This window comes from Sebastes umbrosus, chromosome 16 (genome assembly GCF_015220745.1).
Source record: "Sebastes umbrosus isolate fSebUmb1 chromosome 16, fSebUmb1.pri, whole genome shotgun sequence".
NCBI lineage: Eukaryota > Metazoa > Chordata > Actinopteri > Perciformes > Sebastidae > Sebastes > Sebastes umbrosus.
The window spans coordinates 26,011,801-26,028,327 of record NC_051284.1 but is presented as its reverse complement, the minus strand read 5'-3'; the positions used below and the strand labels follow the sequence as shown (position 1 = coordinate 26,028,327).

The 16,527-nt window shown below is 39.9% G+C and overlaps 2 protein-coding genes across 6 annotated transcripts in view; both read right to left on the bottom strand.

Annotated features, from left to right (window-relative positions):
* Positions 1-4,552: 4,552 nt before the first annotated feature.
* On the bottom strand, positions 4,553-10,123 carry LOC119474973 (cytochrome c oxidase assembly protein COX16 homolog, mitochondrial). The gene is made up of 4 exons (XM_037747380.1): positions 9,904-10,123; positions 7,811-7,888; positions 5,911-5,979; positions 4,553-5,116 (listed from the first exon to the last, which is right to left on the bottom strand). The coding sequence occupies exons 1-4, from the start codon at positions 9,961-9,963 to the stop codon at positions 4,997-4,999; spliced, it is 327 nt and encodes a 108-aa protein (XP_037603308.1). The 5' UTR covers positions 9,964-10,123; the 3' UTR covers positions 4,553-4,996.
* A 1,596-nt stretch (positions 10,124-11,719) lies between these two features.
* The window catches only part of actn1 (actinin, alpha 1), a 67,560-nt gene continuing 62,752 nt past the window's right edge, over positions 11,720-16,527 (bottom strand). For 2 of the 5 annotated variants that reach the window (XM_037747356.1, XM_037747355.1), the window contains exons 18-21: positions 16,096-16,242; positions 13,425-13,505; positions 12,566-12,724; positions 11,720-12,321 (exon numbers count right to left, since the gene is read on the bottom strand). In XM_037747356.1, the coding sequence (XP_037603284.1) occupies positions 12,163-12,321; positions 12,566-12,724; positions 13,425-13,505; positions 16,096-16,242 (546 nt within the window). In that variant the 3' untranslated portion in view covers positions 11,720-12,162. Of the gene's footprint in view, positions 12,322-12,565; positions 12,725-13,067; positions 13,134-13,424; positions 13,506-16,095; positions 16,243-16,527 lie in introns of all 5 variants that reach the window. The other 3 variants (XM_037747358.1, XM_037747357.1, XM_037747359.1) reach the window with 2 other exon arrangements.

Here is a 16,527-nt window from a genome sequence, read left to right as displayed (position 1 = left end):
AGCTGCTACTAGCAGTGCACAGTATTACAGTGGGAGTTGAGAGGCGACTACAACACTAAAACACTAAAACAGGAGGTTTCCACCAGTATTAGTGTGAGTGATTAATGTGAGGGACACTTGGAGATAGACCAATAAATCAGCTTATGGCAGATATAACGATATTGATCGTCGTTGGCTGATAATAAAAAGTAATAAAAGTAATAAAAAGTTCAGGGATGCCAAAGATACTTCCTGAAGTCCTTAGAAAGAGTCTCATTACTGTACATAGGTGGACCACTAGAGAGCGCTGACAAGTTAATTTTTTAACTGTAAAATGTCTCACTCAGTTTGCCACAATTCTTTAAAAAAATCCCTTTTGTGTTTATGTTATGAGTTTATGAAAAATACAGCTCTGATACGGAAACTGAAATGAAATGACTGTAATCCTGGATTACCTGCGTGCATTGTATCTGTATATTCTATGCATGATTTGAGCATTTGAATCTAGCAATGGCGGACTCAAAAACAGCGTTTTATTCCTTTCAGGATTATAACTTTAATTAAAGGGAACATATCATGCTCATTTCCAGGTTCATGCTTGTATTTTTGGTTTTTACTAGAACATGTTTACATGCTTTAACGTTCAAAAAACACATTATTTTTCTCATACTGTCTCTCCGAATATACCTGTATTCACCCTCTGTCTGAAACGCTCCATTTTAGTGCTTGTCTCTTTAAAACCCCCTCCCGAAAAAAAAAAAAACAGTCCGCTCTGATTGGTCAGTGTTTCTGGTCTTCCGCATCTGCGCTGTCGCCGTCTTCACAGCGTCAGCCAGGGACTCACTGGGTGCGCTGTCAACTACACAGAGTTTAGCGACACTTCTACCGGTGACTGTATAGTTGTGACATCACAACTTTACAGAAGTCTTGACGGCTCATTTAAAGGCACAGTTTCTGAATATGTGTTTTCATACATTCACAGTTTTTATATAGCACCTAGACATGCTTTATAATAAAAAAGACATGGAAATCTCACTTTCGACGATATCGGACCTTTAATTAAAAATCACATAAAATACATTTCCTGTTACTTTTATCTATATATCTTGCGTCATAACACATCCCCTAGTGTATTACATGGAGATCTATTTGAGGGGGTGAAAGTGGAAATTATTTTATTTTAATTTAATTTTATCAGATTTAATTTAATTTTATTTAATTTTTATTTTTTGGGGGGGAGGGGAGGGTTATTATTATAAGCAGTAATATATAATCATTTAATTATTTTTATTATTTCTATTTATTTATTTAATTTTTTTCACTTAATGTTTTATTTTGAATAATGTAATTTTTGTTGTTAATTTCCAAAGCATAAATATATTCCAAACAGAAATGTATCACTGTACAGAAGTAATAAATACCAACATGTTGGGCTGTCAACCTGATTTTAGGATTCACTGGAGGGTCCTCAGTCCATTCACAGAATGTGGTTGAATATTGGAACTGAATAATCATGTCTGTAATCTCTCTGAGACATGTCTTCTTGTGAGATAATACCAGTGGTAATTAATCTTCATCTGGAGGGTGTGAGAGTGTTTGGGAGGAGGGATTTTTCATTCATGGAGGGCCAAAAAGACTGAGAGCTGTGGGTTCTTCTGCCGAGTGTTTCCACATCAGAGCTGTGAAGATCTGGCAGCAGGAAAACAAACTCACAGGGCCGCAGATTAGAAAATATCTGGCTGATTCAGGAGCCCCGGAGCTGAAGGAGCCCCCTGGAAAATTATAGTAATTTAGTGTTTCACAGCCACGAATCCCAACCAGCGACATGGTTCCTGTTTCTAAGATCTCATTAGTTCTCCCGCTCGTAGAACGAAGTAGTAAATATTGAATTTGATTTCCTCTTTCCCTCGACCATGTCCAATGAATATTTGATGGCGTTTTCTTGCATTTCTCAAATTAAAAATTGAACAGCACGTGAAGGGGGCAGACCCTTCCTCAAATTAGAGACTCATCATGCATCCTGACAGCTCGCTTACGGTTGCCAGGCCTCCCGGACTGACCCATTTTGGCCTCTGATGACTACACCAGCGCCGCATCTCCATAAAAGAACCGCAGTAACATATCTTCTGCTCCAGCGCTCTGAAGTCTCCTTCACATGGTTCATTTGCAGCGGGGCTCTATGGGGAAGCTGCGAGGCGGTATGGCTGTGCACAGCTAGTGAGGTTACGGACGGTTCACCAAACACACGGCTAATAAATACTATATGATGTGTATTTAAGGAGGAGGAAAATTAAAAATGACTAAGTGAGTTGAAAGTGCAGCCATGTAAGCTACTTTTACACCATTTCATCTAATATGGCATACATTATAAAAGTCAGTTCACTCAAATCATCAAAAACATACACCTGATCAACTGTTTTCATTAAAACTACTTCCTACCAAAGAAATAGTCCCTATGTACGGAAGCCCTAAATGGACATGATTCACACATTTTATTTTAAAGCGGTTATCTCGAGATCACTAGTCAATCATGTCGTTATATCTAGAAAGAAAAGGTTGTCTCCTTTTATTACAAAAATGTTTGTCAGCTGACGCTAAATGCATTCAAACGGCCCAGATCGAGCGGACAGCCATGGATGTATACATCCTGACAATGACGGACTTGAAGTTAGAGGAAGGATTTTGTGTCTGTATGTAGTCAGAGATGTCCTCCACTCAAATGTATCAGTCATTGTCAGGAATAATTCATTTAACTTTTTTTTCCAGCAACCAAAAATCAAAGAATAAAAACATTTCCTTCACAAATTAGAGGTATTTTTTTTTTATCGTATTTTTTCACCTTATTTTGAAAACCGGACATAGTCACGCGTGTATCCTTCTGCTAACTTCAGCAAGTCCATCACCGTCCATCCATCGCTGTAAACTCAATCTGGGTTGTCTGAATATACCGTCAGATACCGTCAGCCGATTTGACCCAAACATTATAAGTTTATTTAATTGCAATTAAATCGCATATTTTTTATCCGTTCAAAATGTACCTGAAAGGAAGATTTGTCAAGTATTTAATACTCTTATCAACATGGGAGTGGACAAATATGCTGCTTTATGCAAATGTATGTATATATGTATTACTGGAAATCAATTAACAACACAAAACAATGACAAATATTGTCCAGAAACCCTCACAGGTACTGCATTTAACATACAAAATATGCTCAAATCATAACATTGTACCACTGGATTAGTTTTTTTTTCTTTTTTAAGGTTTTCTAGTTTCATATGATCTTAGTATCTTCCCTCTACCTTTAAAACTGAGCCAGCTACAACCTAAAAATCGCAAGTTGCGTTAAAGAAATTAGTGACATTAAAACAAATCTGCGTTAAGGCGTTATTATGTTGTTAACATTGACAGCCCTATTCATAAGTAATAAAAGAAAACTACCTTTTGTTTTCTTGTGATAACGAGTTAATTATCTTGTTTTCTCGAGACGTAATTAACTCGTAATCTAGAGATTAAAATTTTTTTTTGAATCATGTCTGTTTAGGGCTTCCATATCTGTGTGTTTGTTGTATTATCCAGAGCACTTCCTCCACCACTGCAGCTAACCTTACAGTGGAAGCCAAATCCTCCAAAGCACAGTTCAGATCTCCTTATCGACCATCATCAAACTCAATATTTCTTCTTCTTTCCCACAGATGGAAACAGATTTTCAGACGGTACATATCTAATCACAAACAGCCCCGGAGGCCGGCTGCTGGAGCCTCCAGAATACGTGTGTGTGATTGACCTCTAAGATTACAGATGCACCAACATGTGACTACTCTAAATTTAGAGAGGCCTCTTCAGAAACACGAGGACACACCAGACATTTTTATCAACACACAGCCAAACAAGAAAGGTTTGATCTGATCTGCCGATCCTGTGACAAATTACTTGATTAATCTGTTTGGTGGATTAGAGGGAAATGGCTGCCTGACACTCAAACAACAACAAGGCAAGAAGATTTCCATCAGTACAACCTGAGCATGATAAAAAATAATCCTCACATGTGAGTGGTTGTTTGCGTAACATAAATTCCCGAGCCTGAGAAACACTGGGTATTAAAGGGACTCAAAAATCATGAATATAAAAAAATGTGATTACAGGAAATGTATCCCAGGACATTTTCATACAGACCTCTTCCACCTGAAGAATGTTCATTACTTCCCGTTTCACCATCTGAATGCGGTTCGGCAGTACATACATTATCTGTCAGTCAGCCAAACATTACTTATACGCACGATCTGAAGACTTGCAGCAAAAGCATGTTCTTTGGGTTTGTAGGACACAAAAAAAAGCAAAAAGGTAATAGTATTTCCATTACAAACGTAATAAATCCAGCGCGTTGCAAAGTAATAACTGTCAGAGAAACAGATTACTGTCGAGGCCTATAAAGCCTGAGGAAAGGCTGGACTGTTGTGTTATTTATTCTTTTATACTTTCAACTGGTAAATCAATGCGATACCGTTGTAAACAAAGACTCACTACGTCTACGAGCTTTTGACAAAAACTAAATAAAAGTAAAAGTAACAATTTGGATCGATAGAACATAATTTATTGAGACATGGAGATCATACAGTGACATATATTATTCCTTCTGTGTGAAAGGTACAGAGCAGCAGCACACAGATGTGCCACCTACTGGTTGGTTTTTATTACAAACTCCTGATCAGCAGAGTGGAGAATAACCAACCAACAGGTGACTGCTTTAAACTCATGTGTACAAAATGATGAAGACCAATTCAACCTTGAACTTATTTCAAGGTTTTGGGCTCATGTGGCGTTATTTTATCCACTTGTTGTCCTGAATATGTTACAACCAGAAGAGACCACAACTTGTGACAAACAATGAGCAAAGTTTAAAGTCCAACTCAGCCGAGTCCACTCTCTGAAGCTGCAGCGCTTCGCCTACGTGGGTCTCAACGGCGTCTTTGCCACAGACTCAGTGTGTGTGCAGGCCGCTCCGCCTGGCGTCCCTTAACCCTCAGCATTTTTATTCTGCCTGGAGCGCTGCTGCTCCTGGTACTCCTTGGAGTCCTCCCACGGACGAGGACCACGGATGTTCCTCCACTCCTCCAAATTCACCTCCTGCATCTTCTGCAGAAAGGACAAAACAACAACAGGAGATGAGGTTTAAACCTCAGGATGACAATGATTCAATATCTGAGATTAAACTCTGTCTGAAAACTGTACAGGATTTTTCAGCTCTGAAAACATGAACATGTGTTCTTGCATGAACACAAGACGTGCTGTGAAATGTCCAGATGTAGAGGCTTCCGACCATCTGTCTGCTGTGTCACGCAGGTGAGAGGAGGCAAGAATTAAACTGCTTCTTCAGAACAGCTTGTCAGATTGGTGAACAGCTTCGTAACGCCGGATTAGGAGGGCTGAGTCTGACTTCTCTAACTTTCTGACAATCCGAAATTCACATCTACCTGCCTTCCAGGAGAGATTGTGTGCAGTTATCTCCATTTTTAAACAACATGGCGTCTCTATGACGAGAAAATATGGAAATAGAGATATACAGTAGATCGTATATCTCGGCATAGCCTAAAAATGTAGACATTACTTTTAAGCCATGTCGCCCAGCCCTAAGAAGGTATTAACGGTTGTTTAAGAATAGCAGTCACGATTTTCTCCTAAATAAGAGGTTGAATATTATATGAATAGCTACATATACGATCCATGTTTTTACTTCTCTCTCCTGCCTGCACAACATTTTTTAGATGCATGATAAAATGCGCTCTTCTAGACTGTTTAAAACATCTGGCATTTTGATGACACCCTATAAAAGCACATATTGTTTACTAGCTCCCTTCTCTTGCAGACAGACACACCAGTTAGTTTCTTTCATCTACTCCTCCCCCCTCAGGGAGCCGGCGTCTCCTTACCTTGTACTCCTCCTCCAGCATGACCGACTGCTTCTCCACGTTCACTTTGGCCTCCAGAGAAGGATCCAGCTGAAAGAGAGAGAGGAGGAGAAGAAATGATATAATACGGAGCTTTCTGATAGAAATTCATGCATTCACAACAACACGGAGGAAATGAAAAAGCAAAGAGATGAAGAGAGTCAAAGATGTTGATGGGCTCTTTGTTTCAGCGGTTTGTATGGTTGCAACTTTCGACTGAAGCAGCATCATCTCCTCTTCTCTGTGTTTTGTTTCTTCAATGTATAAATGATGACATCTGCAGAAGAGGTGAAGCCATTTTCAACTTTTTCTCAAAGTCTAGCCTCTCCAAACCTCGAGGGAGGATCTCATTTACCCTGTTTCTACTCTCTGAATTATTCTGCTTGATTTGGCATCATCACCAGGTTTAGTAAAAAGGCAAAAGAAATTATGTGTCAGAGGGTTTTGGGAGCGTCCGATGGAGCTATCTGGGTTTTGCAATGCAAATTGATTTTGCCCGAGAATAGGACTGAAATGAATCCCATTCTGAATCATTACTTTTAATGAGTTCTAATATTTCACAGCAATAATGCCGCAGTTACTCGGGTGACTGATGAGTTTCATAATTCCGTGATTGATTTTTAATTAGACCTACATTACTACAGCAAATAAATAATATATGGAATATTTTGCAGCCTTCAGACCAGGGAATTAATAGCCCAAGTAATTAGTGTGATGCCTACTATGGAGGTGTTATTAGCTTTTTCCTTCAACTCAAAAACAAACCAGAGGTGAAGAAAACTCACACACAACCTGGACAGGGAGGAGAAAAGGCCTTGAAGTTCATCTCTTCCTCCGGGCTAAATTAGATCGTTGAAGAGAGAATGCTAATTGGATCATACAGTGACTTAACCCTCAGACAGCGCTTTTAATGATTTAAGTGGGAAAATATCTGTGAGAACAAAGTAATGGAATCGGCTGATAACAGCTCCAAGTAAGAGCCGCAAGAGTGGTTTTAATCATGCGCATTCTTGACAACTGTTTAGATATTCCATGCATTAAATTACACGTGCACGCACACGCTGAGCAGAGTTGAATCTTTGCTCCACGGGGTCTGAGAGGAAGAGAGGCTCGCTGTGCCGCAGGCCCCGTCAAAGGAGAGCGAGTCGTGTGGGGGCAGCTGCTCAGGCTCGCTGCCAGGGGCACGCCGCCGCCTCCCTCCACCGCCGTCATCCACAGTCTAGTGCCGCCTCACATGGACAGTAATAAGAAAAGATGCCCCCTTGCCATCTGGCTCCCACCCACATGACGCGCATCGGCGTTTGTCAGAGTAAAATAGCACAAAACAGCTACTTCCCCTCGCAGCCTGCTCATCAGATTGGTATGGCTTCTAATAACAGGCTGGTCTTCTGTCATTCTAATGAACTGCGTCTGTCATTTAATGAATTATTACAGCTCGTTCTCATTTATTGCTCTTGTATTGACTCACTAAATGGGTTAGAAAGGCCTGTCAGTGCTGTGTGCCTGCAGTGTCTGAAATGATGGATAGATAATGTCTCTAGTTCTAATAATAAATAATCTTAAATCATCCACACTGCACGGTGAGATCCCAGCAGTCCTCACAGACAGACCCAAACAGCTCTATATGTGTGCTATTTTTACACTGTCCTCATACAGTAGGTAAAATAAGGATCCTCACATGCAGTTATGTGACAAACCACTGGGGGGAGTCATTGCATACTGGCTGTAAAGAGACTGTCTTTGACCACTGAAGTGATTATGAGCTGGTTCATTCTACTGGATTCTTGTGATGGTGGAAATGTGAGAAACTTAATCTACTGTCACATTTATCATAAGCAACTCAACATCAAATATGTGCATTAAGAGTTAATTTACTACAAACCCTTTTTCTGATCTTCTGGGCATCGTACCGAATCTGTGTGAACTCTCGCAGGCCAAAAGATCCTCCAACTACAAGCAACTGAAAAAACATTGAGAATACAAAATAGTTAGTTAATTTAACGCTACATACTGAGGATAATGATGTTTGGACTATGTAGAGCACTTGCTTCAACCAAGGTTGGAGGGAGTTTCTTATGAATAATGACATCACAGTAACACTAGTTCCCAGTTAAACATGATAACTTTTACAAATGAGTTGTCATTTGAGAATTCATTATCTAAGAATAGGATTCTTTAGCCCAAAATATACATTACAATTTAACAGCATCACAAATTACTCTACAGAGTCCAAAATGATTAGAGGGTTGAAGAACACCTCTCTAAAAACTGATTATAACCTTCATGAAGATGGGGTTCACTGGAAGGCTGACAACACTGAAGTTAGAATGAAACTTAAATGAAAACATTGAGCAACAGATTCAGTTCTTTTGCATCACTTCTTGTTATAAAGAGGTTTTCCTAGTTAAAGCCTCAACACTGTTTAAAACCCACTTTCAGATTCGTGGAACCTTTCATTTATTTATGAAAGCAAAAAAATAAATAAATGGTGATTTCACTGTGTTTTCTCCATCCTGTCATCAATAGACCAGGTCTATCTTAAAAACATCTACATTTACACTTGTCAAACCTGGACTTGATTAACAAGTAACTCCAGTAACAAGTTAAATGGTTAAAACACAGTATCTATTTGAGAAAACACAAAAGCGGCGATTTCATTGCCTTTTCCCCCCAACCTGAGGTCTAGATCAAAAGCCACTATACTTCTCAAAACTGGATTAGATTAATTTAGAAAAGATTAAGACAGTTTTAAACACAGTTTCAGATTTGTGAAGCGTTTTTGCGGTTTGGTTGGGAAAATAAGTGTACACAAATAGAGAAAAGTTTTCACAAATATGAACGTGTGTTAAACAGTTACTGGAGTCCAGGTTTCACAGGTGTAAAATGTATGGTTTTTTTTAGACCTGGTCTATTGTTGTCTGGATGGAGAAAAATATTGTTTTTGCTTTCATAAATGAAATAAAAAAGTTTCACAAATCTGAAAGTGGGTTTAAACAACATTAAAGGTCCCATATTATAAAAAAGTGAGATTTTCATGTCTTTTATATTATAAAGCAGGTTTAAGTCCTATATAAATACTGTGAAAGTATCGACACACTCAATCCACAGGGAAATACACACAGCCCGTATTCAGAAGCTCTGCATTTGAAACAAGCTGTCAGGATTTCTGCCCATTTGTGATGTCACGAATATACAATATTTAGACCCTTAACACAATTTTAAACGTAAACGCTCTAAATGTGTCCCAGTTTATTTCCTGGTTGCAGTGTATGTGAATAACATCAGCTGACAGGAAGTAAACATGGACCCAAGCTGTTGCCTAGCAACGCAATTCTGTTGCAATTCCGTCAAAATGTACTAAAACGGAGCGTTTCAGACAGAGGGTAAATACAGGCATATTCAGGCTGACAGTATGAGGAAAATAAAGTTGTTTTTTTTAACATTACAGCATGTAAACATGTTCTAGTAGAAACACAAAATACAAGTATGAACCTGAAAATGAGTATGATATGGGACCTTTAAAGCTTTCACTGGGATGTTTAATACCCTGAAAATCAGAAGCTGACTTCAGCATCCTGCAGGGCTGTTTTAGTATTTAATTAACTGCCAACTGAATGTGTGAATGAATAAAACTGCTGTTGCTTTTAAGCTACTAGATATGCACAAGTTCCCATAACACATGAATGCTGGTGCTGATTTGTTTACAGTTAAATGACAAGTCACTAAGACAAGGTGAGGATCAGGTACAGCCTGTTAGTAACGTTAAAACCTGCGTTGAAACAAGCAAATAACTAATTATGGAAGACCAACTTTGACTTTGATATCACTGTATCAGTAAACTGACAGAATAACTCTCTAATGTTTGACAGCAGCTTGTTCTGTATCATGAAACTGCTAACTTGCTAGCAGAGTGTTATCTAACAGCTAATCAGACACTGATAAACACGTCACTAATGTAAAATCAAAGTTACTCACCAGCATAGGAACTCCGTATTTGATTGTTTTGTTTTTCCTTAGTGCCTTTAAGTTAAACATGACTCTTGTGTTCAGCTATAAATCCATTCTACTGATGAAAACAACCAGCAGCAGCAGGTCACAGCCGGGACACGCTTCCGGAACGGGTCCAACGCAGTAAACGGTCCGTGTAGTTGCGAAGACGCGACCGAAGGTTCCTGTGTCGCTCTCAGGGATGCGAGGAGAAATTATTATTATTTATTTTTTAAATCTCGAGAAAGAAATAACACAAAATAAGATTGTGAAATGTCAAAACTCCTCTTGGTATTTGCTGTTTTCTCCTTGTGTATTTTTTTGTTTAATCTTTAACTGTTTACTTTGTGTTTTTTCCTCGTTTCTTGCACACCACTAAATCATAGCACAAACTGAAATGATATGGGCTTTAAAGGTCCCATATCATGCTCATTTTCAGGTTCATACTTGTATTTTATGTTTCTACTAGAACATGTTTACATGCTGTAATGTTCAAAAAACACTTTATTTTCCTCATACTGTCTGCCTGAATATGCCTGTATTTACCCTCTGTCTGAAACGCTCCGTTTTATTCCATTTCAGTTCCATTGCAATGGAATTGAAATGGAATTGCGTTGCAAGGCAACAGTTTGGGTCCATGTTTTCTTCCTGTCAGCTGATGACATTCACATACACTGCAACAGGAAATAAACTGGGACACATTTAGAATGTTTACATTTAAAATTGTGTCAAGGGTCTAAATATTGTATATTCGTGACGTCATGAATGGGCAGAAATCCTGACAGCTTGTTTCAAATGCAGAGTTTCTGAATACGGGCTGTGTGTATTTCCCTGTGGACTGAGTGTTCCGGTTCTTTCACAGTATTTATATAGGACTTAGGCCTGTTTTATAATAAAAAAAAACAACATGAAAATCTCACTTTTTGATAATATGGGACCTTTAAGGCAACACCTGCCTTATCATAAAATCTAAAAAAAAAGTATCTAAAAATTAAAAAAAGTTTTTCTGTGGGACAGTTAACCACAGTCCAAAGTCAAAAAGGTATTATCAAAAGTGGATAGTAATGTTAATCGTCTGACTTGCATGAAATGGAAAAAACGTGCAAAAACACCAGTATGTTAACACATATCTATATATCTGTTTTATTTATATAAGTAAGCTATAATGATGTATAAATCCCCAAATAGCCCATGAAATAAGGAATAATCCCATAATTCATATCCAACATTAATGAATATTAGTTGTTCTCAGATGGATATCACTGTTTGTTGTGTGTAGAGGTGCATGTGTGTACAGTAGTGCAGCAGAAGCAGCACTGTCCCGGTCACTGGGAGATGGAGACAGACAGATGGAAGAACAGCTTTGAATATTACTCATCGTAGCTTCGAAGCCCAAAAAATTGTATTCGGGACAGCTCTACCATAATCATAATCTTAAACTACTGAACAGAATTAAGTCCTGAACTGAAAAAAAATGTCTCCATAGATTTCACTCAGAGGGTCTAAAACTTTAAAAACATCTTATATACAGTCTGTACCTCCATCACTATCGTCACGGTTCCAGTTTCCTCAAGTCCACATCTTCTCTTGATGCATGTAATCACTAACTCTATGTGGGAGTATTAAGGCCACCATAATCATGTTAATGAGTGTTCTTACCTGCTTCTCCGGGGACATACTGTATACATCGCCTACAGATTCCTGATAAAGGCATTTACTATTCAGAGTCAGCTAAATGCACAAAATGTCAAAGTAAATCCATTAAGACCATAATAGTCCCTGCAGCAAACAGAGAATAAGAAGAGGAAGTATAGCAATTTTTCTTTATTACAATTTTCGTCTCTTATTTTCAATCAGGTGAAGAAAAATACCTTTTTTTGTTCAGTATAATAAAATATGTTAACTTTATTCATTTTATGAAGAAAAACAATGACAACAAGAAAATAAAAACAGAAACAAACATTTTTTCTCTCTCCCTCTTTGTAAACCTGGAGAGCAGCTGCATTGCGTGGGAAGCAAATACGACGGAGACAGAGTGTGAGGGAGCGGTGAGGAGGAGGAGGAGGAGGAGGAGGAGGAGGAGGAAGAAGAAGAGGAAGCAGAGGGTAATGATAAAAAGATAAGGCCAGAGACGTACAAAAAATGAGCGTAGTAGGACAGGAGTTTGGTGACGGGGCAGTCGGAGGACGTGGCGGTGATCAGAGCAGGTAGGCTGGTGGTCCCGAGTCAGGACGACTGACAGAGTGTTCAGAGGTCGCTCTCTCCGTACAGAGCCGTAGAGAAGGACATGTAGTCGAGGGCTCCGGGCACGCCGTCGGGGCCGGTGTAGGGCGCCATGCGGGCCATGCAGTACTCCGCTTGGTCCGGAGGCAGCTCCCGGCGCAGCTCGTCGGCTAAAATGTAGTTCTGTCGAGGAAGAGAAAAATTAAATTAAATCTTTTATTCATATGCAAAAAGAGTTATCTCACTCTCTTGGAAGAAGACCGCTAAACCAAAGTTCATAACTCTACCTCTGGAAAATATCACTTACATTATTAAAGGTAAACAATCACTCTTTGAAAACATAAAAAGGGGGAAAAAAATCATCTTTTGGCCAAATGGAGCTGAATGTAGGAATGTGTTACTCTACTACAACACCAGGCTGCCGTACCTTATCCCCCGCCAGGACCTTGAAGGAGGCCACGACCTGGTCGGCAGTGTCTGTGTCGGCCGTCTCGCGGGACATGAAGTCGATGAAGGCCTGGAAGGTGACGAGGCCCATCCGGTTGGGATCCACTATGCTCATGATGCGGGAGAACTCGTTCTCACCCTGGTGGCAACAGAGAGGAAGTGTGAGGCTCAGTCGCCACGGCAACACACAAAGACGCACAGCATATGACGGATATTCTGCATACGGAGAAATAATTCGGGATAACTTAGCACAAATATAAATTACATGCGTGAGTTTTAAATTAATTTAAAGTACCGTTAATACATTCCTTTAATGGAGCTCTAAGGAAAATAAACCATCCTTTAAAATAATAAATAAAATACGATATACATTTTAAAAAATAAATAAAATGAAGTTTTCATCTATGCATTACCGTTTCCGACTGGTCTCGTTAATCACACACAAACAAACTTTGATACTTGAAGAGAGCTCGTGGCTTTACCAGGTTGTAACCAATGGAGATAAGGCAGGTTTTGAAGTCTTCAGCATCCATGAATCCTGATCTCTTCTACAAGGTCAAGGAAACCAGGAGGAAGAGAGAGATGTACAGTGGCAGGGATAGTGGAGGAGTAAAGGATGAACAAAGAGTAGAATTAAGGAGGAAAAACCGCAATAATCCACAATGTGGACGTTTGCAAGGTGTCACAAAGGGAGTTTAGAGAGGAAGGGATGAGCAGTAAAGGTGGGAATAGAGGGAGAACAGGGGGAAGGATAGAAGTACAAGAGGGGGAAAGTACAAAAGAGAAAAAGAGAAACCAGTTAAACCTCTCACAGCGTGGGTGTGGCTACGATTAAGTACCTGTGCATCGTTGGCGATATCGAAGCCCAGGCTGATCAGGCAGGCCTTGAACTCCTCCGCGCCCAGAGTGCCCGAGTGGTCCTGGGGTTGTGGGAGCGCCAGGCGAGGCGTCGGGGGGCCACAGGCCATGCAGCAACACATACAGCGGTGTCAGTGACGGTGAAGGGGTGAACGGGGAGGTGGGTGAGGTGGTGTTGGAGGGTGGAGGGAGTGCACCATGCACAGGGGGTAAAAGGAGGTGAGGTGGGGGTGGGAGTGGGAGTGAGGGGAGAGGGCCATGCAGGGGATAGAGAACAGAGAACACATAAGTGCATATTCATTAGGATCTGGCAGGTTAACACACGGTGGCAGCAGTGCTGCCATGCTGGGCGAGGGCATTCAGAGGCGTTAATGTGCAGTGTGGCAGGCAGACTACGGGCCCTGAGGTGAGGTTATTCATATCGTCGATGGCACACGTACTTAACGTCACAAAAATATGCTCTTCTTAGATGCAAACGCATCTCTTTTACCTTTTGTACATCATCAAATGCAAAATGCATCCTTAAACACTTCAGACATTTACAATAGAGCTGCAACTAACAGTTATTGTCACTGTCGATTAATCTGACACTTATTTTCTCGATTAATCGATGAGTTGTTTGGTCTTTAAAATGTCAGAAAATGGGAAAAATGTTGTGTTTCCCAAAGCCCAATGGCATCCTCAAATGTCTTGTTTTGTCCACAACTCAAAGATATTCAGTTTACTGCCATAGTGGAGTAAAGAAACCAGAAAATATTCACATTTAAGAAGCTGGAATCAGAGGATTTAGACTTCAAACCAATTAATCAATTAATCTACTAATTATTTTCTCAATTCATTTTTTTTTGTTCGCCCTATAACGTCTTAAATTGTCTAATTTTGTCCGACCAACAGTCCATTACCAAAACACATTCAGTTTAATGTCATAGAAGACTAAGAAAGATGGAAAATATTTACATTTCAGAAGCTGGAACCAGTGAATTTTTGCTATCTTTCCTTAAAAAAAAATACATAAATGACTATTGGATTTTCAAAATAACAATTATCTCTCCTCTTCCAGGGAGTCCTGCTCATTAAGCTTCTATCGATTAAGCAACTAATCCTTTCAGCTCTACTAAAGATTATTATCACTGTGGATTAATCTGTTGATTATTTTCTTGATTATTCAACTAATTGTTTCGTCTATAAAATGTGAGAAAATAGTGAAAAAGCGCATCCCAATTCCCTAGAGTCTGCAAAATAGACTGTTTTGTGCAAAAAATATTCAATTTGCAGCAAATCTGAAATTTGAGAAGCTAAAATCAACAAATGTTTGAGACACATTTTGTCTTAATGGACTAACTGATTGTTTCAGCATTGGCACAAACTAAAAACGAATACAAACTAAATGTTTCGCCATCATATTGAACTTAAATGACTCCTTTTTTCTAATCAATGCATCAGATTAATGTGTTGCTGCAGCTCGACACACCTTCCATCTAATGTCACACTGAAAGCCTCGAAGGTTGAAGGCTTAATCTAATGAAATATGAAACAAAAGCACAAGTTCAGGTCCACAGTTGGCTTCCTGTGGGCTCTGATCGTCAACCTCAGGTATTGATTAACAATAGGCCAGCTCTGGAAAAATACATGAGGTAATGGCGGAGTCAGCAGGAGAGCTGGGGTGAGGAGGACGAGGAGGAGGACGAAGAGGAGGAGGAGGGGGAGCTAAATAAAAACTCATCCATAATTGGTGCTGTTCCTGACACGGTGAGCCGCAGTGTAAACACTAAGATCTGGAGGGGGGGGGCGAAGAGAGCAGGTTGTATAGAAACAGCCTTCAATGGAAATATTCTCAGTTTCCATTCTACCGGCTCGGTGTTTATTTTTTTAATTTAATGCAGACTAAGGCTGTCCACGACCAAAGTGCTCATAAGTGTCTTAGAAATAAGTCATTCAGCATGAAAAACGCATAAAAACGACTAATCTACTAAAGAAATCTTAGGCGACAAAGACCAAAACAACAAAAAGAAGTGGATCCCTAATGCAGACCTTCCTGTATTTCAAAATAAAAGACTTTAGCTGGTGCATGAAGCTGATTCTAGCTGCTATTTTCCTTGATATGCCTGAAAGCCCTGGAGCTTTTAAAGAAGAGTGTTGTGTCACTGAACTGTAAGTCCCTTTTCAACCAAGCGTAAGGTCAATACAGATGCATTTCACACACAAACTGTACGCACTGCACACTCCATGTTTTCTGGTTAAAGGGTCATTAAAGGATTTCCATTAGCCACACCTCGGGCAGCAAACCCAGACATGATATATTCTCACCTTAACTTCTTTGCTTTGTTGATGCAGTCTAAATATACAAAAGACAAACCTGTGACTCCACATGTCAGAAGTTATTATTAGCTTATGTATTTCCCAAAGTGCCGAACTTCTGCAGTAGACGTCTGACACTTTGGGAAATACATAAGTTAATACATAAGAAAATACTCTTGTTCACTTTCATTTCATTAATAACAAAAAAACGTATTCTAACCTTAACCTATTTCTCACTTGACACCATGTGTACGTTATGTTTCCAGCTGACTGTAACTGAGCGTTGTACCACCTACAGCGCCTCTCGTCGCCTGCTGCTCTGTGTCTGCACCGTAACCCAGTACGTATACTGACCCTGTCGAAGTGGTTGAAGGAAGCCCGGTACTCGTTCAGCTGCTCCTGGCTGATGCCCTTGGCGTCTCGCGTCAAGACCTGGTTCTCGATTTCGTTGATGGTGCGAGCGATGGTGGTGAGTAGCTGCTCCCAGCCCACACGGATGTGCTGCAGAGAAGAGAGAGACACAAAGGTAGAGGAAGTTTAGGGAAGGAGGAGATGGATAGTAGAAGAGTCTTAGTGGGCTTTAGCTTTGGGTTAAACAGAGGTTGGAAGTTTGTTTCAACCTGCATGGAGGATCAGATAACTGGGGTTTTACTACATCAGGACAATACAGAAACCCTGTCAAATGTCTGTATAAATAGAGTCCACATTTAAGACAGTTCAACGACGACCTATCCTCACTATTCGAGATCAGTGCCTAACCTTAACTATATCGAGAGTTTCCCCAAC

Bases quoted from the DNA above. Each gene is read 5' to 3' on its own strand.
- LOC119474973 (XM_037747380.1), bottom strand. From the start codon at position 9,963: ATGTTTAACTTAAAGGCACTAAGGAAAAACAAAACAATCAAATACGGA. The intron at 7,889-9,903 runs GTGAGTAACTTT...ATGTTTTTTCAG, and splicing joins AATACGGAGTTCCTATGCTG to TTGCTTGTAGTTGGAGGATC. The intron at 5,980-7,810 runs GTTTGTAGTAAA...TCTCTCTTTCAG, and splicing joins CCCAGAAGATCAGAAAAAGG to CTGGATCCTTCTCTGGAGGC.